This window comes from Erpetoichthys calabaricus, chromosome 3 (genome assembly GCF_900747795.2).
Source record: "Erpetoichthys calabaricus chromosome 3, fErpCal1.3, whole genome shotgun sequence".
NCBI classification, from domain to species: domain Eukaryota; kingdom Metazoa; phylum Chordata; class Cladistia; order Polypteriformes; family Polypteridae; genus Erpetoichthys; species Erpetoichthys calabaricus.
In genome coordinates, this window is record NC_041396.2 from 269,692,031 (window position 1) to 269,704,533 (window position 12,503).

The window sequence follows — 12,503 nt, forward strand, 5'->3', positions numbered from 1 at the left end:
TTGTTGCAGAATTTAGCAGTTAAAAGTAACTTGTCTTAGTTTCAGCCTGGAAACAGTGTGATTTGCTTTATCATGCACATCTAGACATACCTTTAGTTAGTGGACAATAGAAGAACTGCTTACAATTAAAACATATTACAGCATATTGGTTCATCCTTACATCAACATTGGCTGTCTATTGATTAAAGGTGTGGTTATTTCTGTTACTGCATTATGGATAAAAACTTGCACAAGTGCTCTATGCCACTTTAATCCGCGATTAACAATATAAAACAGTAAAATCAATTTAACTTCTTCTGCAGGCATTTTGTATTGCTTGGTATATAGTTTGAATAATTTAAATGTTGTTATATCTGCATTTTTGATGTATGATATGTGGCTTAAAATGCTAAATTAAATATGACCATATGGTAATGTTTTTTTTTTCTCATGTATGCCTATTCTTTCTTTAAGGTAATTTCTTCCATTTCCATGCATACCAGTTGTGACTTGCATAACACTGGTTTGCAAAAAAAATTATTTTGCTCCCATCAGAACTTTCAAATGTTCCTTATAGATGTGTGGGTGTAAAATCCAAATCTTTGACTTTTATTTCTCTGTCACATCCATTATTCAAGAGGTGAAGGTTTATAATGAAAAAAACAGTATTTTAGAGAAAACAAAGTATTTTTTTAATTAGACTTAAACAAATATAAATTAGAAATGTAATTGTTTTACATATATTCATAACATACAAAAAGTATTCATTTGGTAGTTTTTTTCCCCCCTCTTCTGAAGGTGTTTCACAGTGCAATGGCCAACAGTTGCCTCCTAAGTTGGACTCTCCACTTTCCACTGTGTCTCGCACAGTGAGACATGTTTGAGTGATGTTCTGTTGGAATCTGTCCCCGTGCACATAAGAGACCACTTCCATGTTATCAGAAGGAAAAAGTCTAGATGAGAGTGTAGGAAATGGCTTTATTTTTAAAGACATTTTGCACCCAAAGTGTACTAGGTTGGAAGAGAGAAGCTAGGTCTTTCATAATTTTTTGCCTTTCTATTCCAAAGTAATTGTGTCACATGCTTTTTTCCCTCACCCATAAAGAAATGGTATATATTCTTCTGCCATTTGCTTACCTGTTTCCTGGTTAAGGACAATGGATGGATCAACATAACTTTGCATTTCTCTGTGGGGGAAAACACTTAAATAACAACTTTCTCTCTTCTGTACAAAAATTGGTAACTTTCTGACTTCATAAATATCAGTTCCTGGCTAATTTGAAAGTCAGGTCAGGTTGGGGAGCATGCACTGGTACAGTGTGTTGTCGCACCCACCACATGACGAAACAGCTCAGGATCCTGGTTGGCAATCTTCCAGACAGACACGCGGTTCAGGCCCACCCTCTAGAAATGACCCTCTATGTGCCGCAGCCAGTTGTTATGTGGGATCCCCTTGGCCTGGCACTCGGTCCTCAACAATGAGGATTCTGAAAGCCGGATCACCCTTGGGGAATTGCGCCACATGGCTGTAGTGCCGTAACTGACTCTTCCTCACAATGCATGTAATCTGCCTCATTCGGGACTCCATGAGCAACCACTAATTCGATACAAAGTGAAACCAGCTGTACCCATGGATTCTCCGAAGAGAGACAGTACCGAAGGAGTCTAATTCTCATCTCGTGTCACTGGATATAGTCCATGTCCTTCAACCATATGTCAAGACAGGAAGCACCAGGTCTCTAAAGTCTTGGATCTTCATCCTTTTGCATAGATATCGGGAGCACTACACACGCCTTTCTAGTGACCTCATCTTAATCCGTCTGTTGACTTAATATTTAAGATTTTATATATTTTTATATATATATAATATATTTTTATGTTGGATAGTTTACTGTCAAATAATGCAAAGAGTATGCGACGCGTGTTTCACCCTCATTTGGGCTCATCAGGCGTACACACTCTACTGCTTCCCTCTCGGGGATCGAACCTCGAACGTTGGTGTCAGAGACGAAGCCCCTTTACGCTGCGCCACGTATATATTTGCTTTACATCCTTAAATGAAACACACAAACCAATATTTTTTTCAGCTTTATTTACTCAATGCAATCTGTAACATACAAGTGAAAAAATATCACAGCTACAGTTCAGGAGAATTTTTAAAGAAAAAAAACAAATACAGAGATTAATAAAGGATCCCCCCCCCCAACAATATTTGTAAACTCAATCAGGTGTAAGTAAGCACCATTTCCATTGCAGACCATGGTTACCGGCTTCCACCTGTGATCAGGAGGAGTAGTGGCTCTGAGGCTAGGGATCTGCACTGGGAACCGGAAGGTTGCCGGTTCGAATCCCATAAAATGCCAAAAGGGACTCTGCTCTGTTGGGCCCTTGAGCAAGGCCCTTAACCTGCAATTGCTAAGCGCTTTGAGTAGTGAGAAAAGTGCTATATAAATGCAAGGAATTATTATTATTATTATCAGTTGTAATCAGTGTGATTAGTGAAGCATGAAAACAGCTGTTCCTGGAGCATTCCCTTGCTTGGTAGTGCAACTGACAGCAAACAACTGACTATGGATGACAAGCCACTTTTCAAAAGATCTCAGGGATAGAGTTGTGGACAGACATAAGGCAGGAAATGGATACAAAAAAATCGCAAAGGCTTTATCAGTCCCAAGGAGCATAGTAAAGTCCATAATAAAGAAGTGGCAAGTGTTTGGTACTACTAGGACCCTCCCTGGATCCGGCCGTCCCTCCAAACTGGACGGAAGAGCAAGAAGGAATTTGGTAAGAGCGGCTACCAAGTGGCCAATGGCCACTTTGAAGGAATTAACAGGATTTTATGGCAAAGAGTGGTCATTGTGTGTATGTGACAACAATTTCACAAGCGCTCCACAATTGTGGCTTGTTTGGGAGAGTCACAAGGAAAAGGCCACTTCTCAAGAAAGGCCACATTAAGGCTCGTTTGAGCTTTGCCAGAATGCACTTTGAAGATTCTGATGCCAAGTGGAAAAAGGTCTTATGGTCAGATGAGACCAAAATCTAAACTATTTGGCCTCAATACCAAACAGTACATCTGGAGGAAATCCAATGCAGCTCACCATCCACACCACACCCATACTACAGTAAAGCATGGAGGTGGCAGCACCAGTTGTGGGGGTGTTTCTCTGCCACAGGTCCTGGGGCTCTCGTTAGGGTAGAAGGAAAAATGGATGGGGCAAAATACCGTCAAATTCTTGAGGAACACCTGCTACCCTCTGCCAGAAAGTTGAAGATGGCAAAATGTTCACCTTTCAACATGACAACGACCTGAAGCTCACAGCAAAATCGACCACACAGTGGCTGAAAGAGAAAAAGGTGAATGTCCTTGTGTGGCCCAGTCAGAGCCCAGACATAAATCCCATTGAAAATCTGTGGAAAGATTTGAACAAAGCAGTCCACCAACACTCACCATCCAATTTGACCGAACTTAAAATAGTTCTGTAAAGAAGAGTGGGCAAATTTTGCTCAATCTAGATTTGCAAAGCTGATAGAGAAGTATCCCAACAGACTCAAGGTTGTAATTAAAGCAAAAGGTGGTTCAACAAAATATTGACATTGGGGGAGTGATCCTTTATTAATCTCAGCATGTCTTGTTTTTGATTTTTTTAATAATTTTTCTGAACTGTAGCTGTGATACCTTTCACTTGGATGTTATAGGTTGTATTGAGTAAGTGAAGCTGGGAAGAAATATTTTTTTGGGTGTGTTTTCATTTAAGGCTGTAAAGCAAAAAAAGTGAATATTTCAAAGGGAGTGATTCTTTTCTATACCCACTGTATGTATATGTGTGTGTATGTATGTATATATATATATATATGTGTGTGTGTGTGTGTGTGTGTTCTAATTGTTTGATTAATACATTTTTACTTATTAGTGGGTCTGACGCTAAAGTAGATGCAGCCTTTGATTATTCAGTGTCGTTTGCCTGGGTGTCTGCTCTGCTTATTTTTAATTGTCATTAATAGATACAACAAAGGGGAAAACTGCACAGAGGGCAAAATATAATGAAATCTGCAAAAGAAAGTTAATCATTTAAGTCTATAGCAAAAGCAATAATATTTCTAAATGTCTTATAAATGTAAAAATCATACTGCTATGCTTTTATGAATGTAGAATGAGAGAAAAAAACAGCTAATTAAATTAGATCAGTGTTATCAGGTGTTGCCATTGATTATAAATCTGGTTAGAACAAAATCTGCAACCACATTGCGTCCCCAGGACCGAGTTTGAGAACTCCTGATCTAAAGCCATACCACATACAGTTTCAGTTTTTTAAGCTGTGACAAGCATTCACAAAACTCTCAATGAATGTGGTTCATAATTTTCCATGAAGTTACAAAGAGTTCTACATCTGAAGATGTGTCTTAACTTGACTAAGGCAAGTTTTTGCAGACCTATAATCAGAAAGGCACTAGGCAAAATGCATATGTGTGTGGCTGAACTGCAAGATGAAAAACAATACCCAAAAGGTGTTTTTAGTTTTATTTTTTATGTTAGTGTTAATTTCTGTACTATTTTTACTTCTCATTTCATTTGTAGTTTTGTTTCAGTTTAGCTTTGTGAACTTCTGGTGGGTTACACAATTGTTATTTTGAGATAATCATTTTGGTTGAGTTTTTCATTTCATCTTAAAGGGTGATTCAATGAAGAATAAGAAATGCAACAGTGCCTTATTAGCTCAGGGATTGTAGAAGAATACAGATATGTCAGAGATGCAGTTTGACTGTTTTTGACACAGCCATCTGTACAGAGCATTATCTTCTGAATATTTGGAAAAACCTGTCTCACTTGCATTGTAGCATTGTCAAGATATTCAAGGAGCAAGCTGTTTACTTGAGCAGTACTAGGCATTTTAAATTTAGGATTAAGTACTTTACAGATCCTTATGAAGGCAAGGAATTCACACAACCTGTAATACATGCCTGATTCCATAAATCACTGTACCAGCAGAGTCTCTCTCTCTCTCTCGTGTTTGATTGGCAGAGTTTAACCAGATAGTAGTGTTCTGCATGTTATTTTACCTTATTTTTTTAGATTTTGTTCAGTGCGTCATGGCCCTCATCCACTTTGTTTATGTCTTTGTATTAGCAGATTTTTAAGCAGTGTGTGCGTGTTTTTTTTTTCCTTTTATATATATTTCTCTTTAATTGGGCATGTCAAAGTATCAACCAACTACATCAATTATGCACATAGTCATTACTGTCATATCATACTTTTTTTTATGCTCTCAAATTGTCCACATTTACAATCCATTCTTTGCTGTATATCCATGTTCAAAAACATATTATGTCTAGTTATGTGACATTACGTTACATAGCCACATAATGAGCCAATCAGTTAGTGAAAAAGGAGGGACAGACAGGAAGTAATAGCCTACCAGCAACTGATTATTTTTGAAGTGCTAGAAACTACTCAATTTAATTGTATTTCATTTTTTACAGTATTTTATTTTAATTTGTTTAAATTAGCTTTTCAGTCAGCCTTTAGTTTTTTTTGTTTGTTTTTTTATATAATGAATTAACAATGTCTTTTTTAGTTGTTTAAATTTTTGTTGTCAATAATATTTCTCTGCTTACTACTAAGTAAGAACATGGACATGCTTGACATAGGCCTGTCAGAATGAACCAAGATAATTGTTTGTTACCTGGAACAGTATATTAAGAGATTAGTCAAACTGGAATTGGCTTGGTAGCATGTGTCGCTATGTATCTGTAGTATGTTTAGCAATGCCTTTCAGAATAATGCCAGTGGCAAAGTAATTATAATACTGACATTGTTTAAAAAACATTCTGCTGAACCATGTCTTGCCATAACTGAATAAACTGTGGATACTGAGAAGTATCAGAAGTTCAATTAGGAAGGTGGGTAGGCAACCCTTTAACTAAAACTGAAGTCTAGTGGAAATCATACAAAGAGATCTTGATCAGAAACGTATAAGCAAGTCTACATTAGAATAACTAAATAAGGAGTACAAATGTACTGTTTTGGAATGGCCTAGTTAAAGCCTAGGCCTTAATGGCGTTAAGATGTTTTGGCAGGATCTGAAATTCTTCTCCATATATTTAAAGAATTTCTGCAGTAAGGAATGGGTTAAAATTCTGCTGTGGTATAGAAGCTATCGGAAGCTGTAGAAAATATGTATTTGTACTTATTACTACTAATGGTGGCATAACCACTTACTTAGTTAATGACTTTTGTATGAAATATCTACACTTAACAGTATCAAGATTTTCACTCTGGGTCTGTTTTGACAGATTTTTTTTTTTTTTTTGTTAGGAGAAATTAAGCACAGGTAATACAACAAATTGTCACTCTCTCACTGCCCAACATATGTAAACATACTCCAGCAACAGCATACTGATAAAAACAATATTAATTAAAGAGTGATAAAAATGCAGTGCAGGTTAAAAAATGCAGGGTGGAGAGTGCAAGGCAGGTATAAGTCAATAACATTGTATATAGAAGAGGCATCCCTCCTCTTTATGCTGCCTCCCCAGCACACCACCACATAGAAGAGGGCCCTTGCCACAACCGTCTGATAGAAGATCTGCAGCATCTTATTGCAGATGTTGAAGGATGCCAGCCTTCTAAGGAAGTATAGTCGGCTCTGTCCTCTCTTGCACAAAGCATCAGTATTGCAGTCCAGTCCAATTTATCATCCAGTTGCACTCCCAGGTATTTATAGGTCTGCACTCTCTGCACACAGTCACCTCTGATCAGGCCAGTCTTAGGTATTATGGGGCCCTAGGTGAAAGGGGGGGTCCAGGGGCCCCCTGAGGGGGGCAGAGCCCCCCTGGAAGCTCTGTGAAATGCGTGAAAATTAGACCAAGGAGTCGATCCGGGGCCCCCCGGACGCTGGGGCCCTAGGCAGGTCGCCTACTTCGCCTATGCCTAAGGCTGGGCCTGATTGTGACAAATAATGTATATTTAAGTATATATGACAATTGCTCACTTCGGACAATTTGTTTTGGGGGGCCCCCAAGAAGGCGGGGGCCCTAAGCTATAGCTTGTGTAGCTTATACGTAAATCCTGCACTGCCTCTGATGATCACAGGGTCCGTGAGGGGCCACGCCTCCTAAAATCCACCACCAGTTCCTTGGTTTTGCTGGTGTTCAGTTGTAGGTGGTCTGAGTCGCACCATTTAACAAAGTTCTTGATTAGGTTTCTATACTCCTCCTCCTGCCCACTCCTGATGCAGCCCACGATAGCAGTGTCGTCAGCAAACTTTTTCACATGGCAGGACTCCGAGTTGTATTGGAAGTCTGATGTATATAGGCTGAAATGGACCGGAAGAAAGCACAGTCCCCTGCGGCACTCTTGTGCTGCTGACCACAGTGTCAGACCTGCAGTTCCTGAGACGCACATACTGAGGTCTTTCTGTAAGATAGTCCCACGATCCATGCCACCAAGTATGAATCTACTCCCATCTCTGTCAGCTTGTCCCTAAGGATCAGAGGTTGGATGGTGTTGAAGGCGCTAGAGAAGTCCAGAAAACATAATTCTTACTGCACCACTGCCTCTGTCCAAGTGGGAGAGGGATTGGTGTAGCATATAGATGATGGCATCCTCCGCTCCCTCCTTCTCCTGGTATTCGAACTGCGGAGGGTCGAGGGCATGGCAGACCTGTGGCCTCAGGTGGTGAAGCAGCAGCCGCTCCATGGTCTTCATCACATATGACATCCGGTCGACAGGCCTGAAATCATTCAGCTCACCAGGATGTGATACCTTTGGGACTGGGGTGACGCAAGATGTTTTCCAAAGCCTCGGGACTCCTCCCCTGTTCCAGGCTCAGGTTGAAGATGCGCTGTAGAGAAATCCCCAGCTCCAACACACAGGCCTTCAACAGTCGTGGTGATACTCCATCTGAACCCACTGGTTTGCTGACAAGAAATCTCCTCAGCTCTCCTCTTACCTGGGCTGCTGTAATTGTGGGTGGGGGGGAAACTCTCTCCTATGCTGGTATCAGCAGAAGGATGGGTGGAGGGATGCAGTACTCTGAGGTGAGAGAGTGGGTTTGGGTGGTGAAACCTGCTAAAAAAGCATATTTAGCACATTGGGAATTGGATATTGGATGTGAAAGTCCAAAATCTAGGAGGCTACTGGAGAGAGGAATTTTGCCTCCAAGAATAGGGAGGAAAACGTGACATCTGGCTATTTTTTTTTTTTTTTTTTACCACCCTGTACTGTTCTATGTAATTATATTTTTTGTTTATTTTCCTCTTACATTACCACTTATATAAATATACACTGGCATGAAAGTTTCTTGGGTGTTTTGCATTTTGCTAAAATTCAGCCGATCAGCTCAGTGCATTGGCAGGTTTTCTCAGAAGTATGCAGGTCACTTAAATGATGTGCATACTGTATGTTTGGAAGGAAAAACTTATAATTCACCTTATTTATTTCTTGTCTTTCTGATTGTTGAGGTTTCTAGAAAGAGGTTGATTGGAATGCATTTTTTCCTGTCTGTTGCAATGATTACTTGTTTCATGTATCCTTGTCTGAATTGTCTGGTCTCCACGTGCCATGCTTGTTGCTGAGTGACCTTGTCCAAGATGGTGAAGTCCTGAGGAGCTCAAATGTCTGTAAGCTGCTTGAAGGATCTTGATTTTTCTCTTTGAAGACTGCTGTATTTAGCAGGCCAATCTCCCTTCCTAATCCTCTTACTTATTGGACTTTGCTGTTATACCAGATTCCCTGAAAAACACTGAAGCTTCATGCAGAGTATAGCAAGCAACGCATATTACTTTTACTATCAGATATAAAGACCTATTTCCTTACTGGGACTTGAACCTAAGTTTGCTATTTTGCTTTGAAGTGTCTTGGTTTTAACTTTATAATGCTTTATAAAGTTTACATTTATATAGGACTATTTTGTGTTTAAGTAAAAACATTTTTTCTAGGTTCTTTCCTTTTCTTCTACTGGAGCAATTAGTTAGAAATTACTAGAAAGTGGAAGATTGAGTATTTTTAATTGCCCTTTATTTCTTTTCCCTTTTGTTTTCTTTTACAGCAGTATTGTTTAGCATCATAAGCTACAATTTTTAGCTGCACATAAAAACTTCATATAAAAAAAAAAAAAAAAAAATTGGTTAACCTTGAATCTCAATCTACAAGCATTGTAATAGATGGAGGGAAAAATGTGGCTACTGTACTCCTAAATTTGATTTGTGTCCAGTGCTGTGATGGTAAAAAGCACATTATTTTGTTTCACAATCACTCTCTTGGAACACCTACCCCCTCCAGTCTCTTTCTTTTTTTCTTTTCATGTAAATGTTGAAATCCATATTGAAATGCCATATTTTTCCTTTGATATGTTGTTTATAAATAACTATTGGAGTTTGTATTTCTTGTTTTGGCATGTTCACTTTTGTGATTTTGTACTTTATGCACTTAATTATTTTCAAGTATGTTTATTTACTTTTTTAATGTTATTTATAGGACAGCTCTTTATGATATAGCTTATTTTGAAAAGCCTAGTCAGGACTGCTTGATTGATTTGATCAGGCATGTTATTACAAATGTTCAACTGTTAATGTGTATTTATTCACATTAAAACCTTTCAAAGTTATTTTTCTGTGTTTTTCTGTGTTTTTGGATAACATTGGATACTCCAATAATAAATTGTGATCACAAAGCAATTACTTATACAAGTTGATATTGATGCATTAAAACCAATCTATAGCAGTAAGTTTAAAAAAATGTTTTTTTTCTACATTCTTAAAAAGAACTGCCTCAGTGATCAATGAAGAATAAATATACATCTATTTCCCTTAATTTTCATTTCATTTGCTGCATTAAGATGATTTAATAACTATGCAGAGGCTTAGTTCCACCATGTTACATTTTATATTCCTATAAAGAGATTTTTTTTTAATTAACAAAATTGGGTTTTTTTTAGCATTGTGAGAGACCAAATTCAGACTCTACAGAACAAAATTCTTGAACTCCAACAACAGTTAGCTATTGCCGTTTCTGCTGACAGGAAAAAGAACATTATCGATTGAGCAGCTAGACAAAGTGAGTCAATGGCTATTTTTTAATGCAGTTCTTTTAATTTGTTTTCAGGTCATACAAATTTAGAGTTTTTATTTTAATATATTTGCTAGGAGTCTTGCTGTTTGGATCCACATCACCTTTTATTCTCATTTTAAATGTTCTTTGTCACTTAGACTCTAGCCAGTGTTGTGGACAGCTGGAAAAAGAACGAGTCCGAGAAGAGTGCTCTAATTAAAAGACTGAAGGAGGATAATGATGCTGCCAGCAAAAGCCGGGTCAACCAACAAGAGGTGAATCCATTTGTATTTTACAGAATACGGAAAATTACACTGTTTTGGGGAACCCCAGTGTAATTTGCTACCTTCTGATTGTATTAAACCTTATGTGCATAACACAGCAAAGATAGCTTTTAATATACATGTATGCATATCTGAAGAATATTCTTGTTGTAGTATGTGATATTGTCTCTGTACTGGATCCCAGCAAGCCCGTTTTCAGATCAGGGGCTATAGTGTCCTTTATACTACTGGGTTTGTGTGAACACGTCTAACCTACACCTTCCAGTTTTCTGATGGAATTCGAAAATCATTACCTGCATTAAAATGAGGAGCATAGACTTGCACTTCAAGTTCAAGCTTTCCTATTCATGGTCCTGTAGCACACTCCAGGCAAGCAGGTGTGAAAATTCCCATACCATTTGCTCCTTATATGGTGGTAAACAATAAGCAGGTGGAAAAATAAGAAAGGAGAAAATATTAGCAATGCAGCATTCACAAGGTATAACAACCCTGCATTTTGATTTCACTCACTCAGAGATGGCATATCTATTAGACATCTCATGCTTGACATAAGCTTCAGTTAATAACACAAAATGTTTTAAATGAGTGTTCTACAATTTTTATAGGAGCAGTCCTAGAATTTTATTTCTATGTACAAGAGGAGCAACACATTTAATGCTACTGCCTCACAGCTTCAGAGTCCAGGGTTCAAATCCCAACAGTGGCACTGTCTACGACAACTTTACATGTTTCGCTTCTCTGAGTTACTCCACAATCACAACAATGGGAATGCTAGGGCCAGTTAAGAGATGGCAACTGACCTGTGACAATGTAAGTGTGGATAAATGGTTACCATATTCAGGATGCTGTCTGGATGCTGAGAAAATGGATTAAATATTTAGCAGAGATGACTGTTCGATGATGAGCTGTTTAACTCAGACTAGTGGGGAGATAAGAACATTACAATGATAAGAACAGATGGAACATTCATACTTCACTATACATTATCTTACAGAATTAAAGCTGCAACACAAGTGTTGAAAGTTTTTATAATTTTATTTATTAAGAAAATTATTAAATTATTTATTAATTAGTTTTAGCCTCAATGAAGTATCGACTAATGTTTCACACCAACTGGAACAGGTGGTTGTTGCTGGGTTGCAAGCATCAAAAACAGAAAATCCAGATGATACATCAGCACCTTGGTCCAGATTCTCTCTGTATTTCCTCTGAACTACACTCATCTATTCACCTCATTTTCCTCTTTTTAGTTTCCCATCTTCTCAGAAATCTCAGATCTCATCTTCTAATCAAAGCCATGTACTTGTCAGCTGGACCTCCTTCCCACAGTTCTGGTTAAAACCTGCCTCCCCTTTCTGGTCCCTCTTATTTCTGCTGTAATTCACTCTTCTCTTACTTACTTGTACTATTCATCTTGTAAAACTGCTGCAATAACCCCAATACTGAAAAAAACCTGGTGCTGATCTACTAACTTCAATAATTTTCGCCCTATTTCTAATCTGCTGTTCATCTCCAAAATTCTTGAAAAAATAGTAGCAATCCAACTCACTCCCACTTATCTCATAATAATGTGTATGAACAGTTCCAGTCTGGTTTTTACCCCCTGCATAGTACAGAAACGGCACTTCTTAAAATTACCAATGACCTTCTTAGGGATGCTGACTCTGGTTTAATTACAATTCTCATCCTCCTTGATCTGAGTGCGGCCTTTGATACTATTTGTCATACCACTCTCCTTAATAGATTATCTTTGATTGGAGTTACCCACACTCCACTAGATTGGTTCATATCCTACCTCTCAGGCCGCACTCAGTTCATTCAGCTTAAAACTTTTCAAATCCCGACCCACCACTGTTACTTCAGGTGTGCCCCAGGGCTCTGTCCTGGGGCCTATTCTTTTTATTATTTACCACCTTCCCCTTGGTAATATTTTTCATAAATATAACATTAATTTCACTGTGACACCCAGCTCTACCTTGCTAGTAAACTCGCCTCTTCTTTTTCACCATCTTCGCTTACTGACTGCAGTGCTGAAATTAAATCCTGGTTTTCTTCAAATTTTTCTTAATTAAACAATGACAAAACTGAGGTTCTCCTCATTGGTTCAAATTCATCATTATCCAAAGCTGATAATCTTTTACTTGCTATTGATAACTCCTTTGTTTCCCCTTCACCTCACGTCAAGAGTCTGG

General features: G+C 38.3%; 1 protein-coding gene across 1 annotated transcript in view; it reads left to right on the top strand.

Annotated features, from left to right (window-relative positions):
- cntrob (centrobin, centrosomal BRCA2 interacting protein) overlaps positions 1 to 12,503 on the top strand; it is a 59,790-nt gene that overhangs the window by 42,996 nt on the left and 4,291 nt on the right. The window contains exons 6-7 of the mRNA XM_051925123.1: positions 9,926 to 10,033; positions 10,186 to 10,302. Of these exons, the coding sequence (XP_051781083.1) occupies positions 9,926 to 10,020 (95 nt within the window). The 3' untranslated portion in view covers positions 10,021 to 10,033; positions 10,186 to 10,302. The remainder of the gene's footprint in view (positions 1 to 9,925; positions 10,034 to 10,185; positions 10,303 to 12,503) is intronic.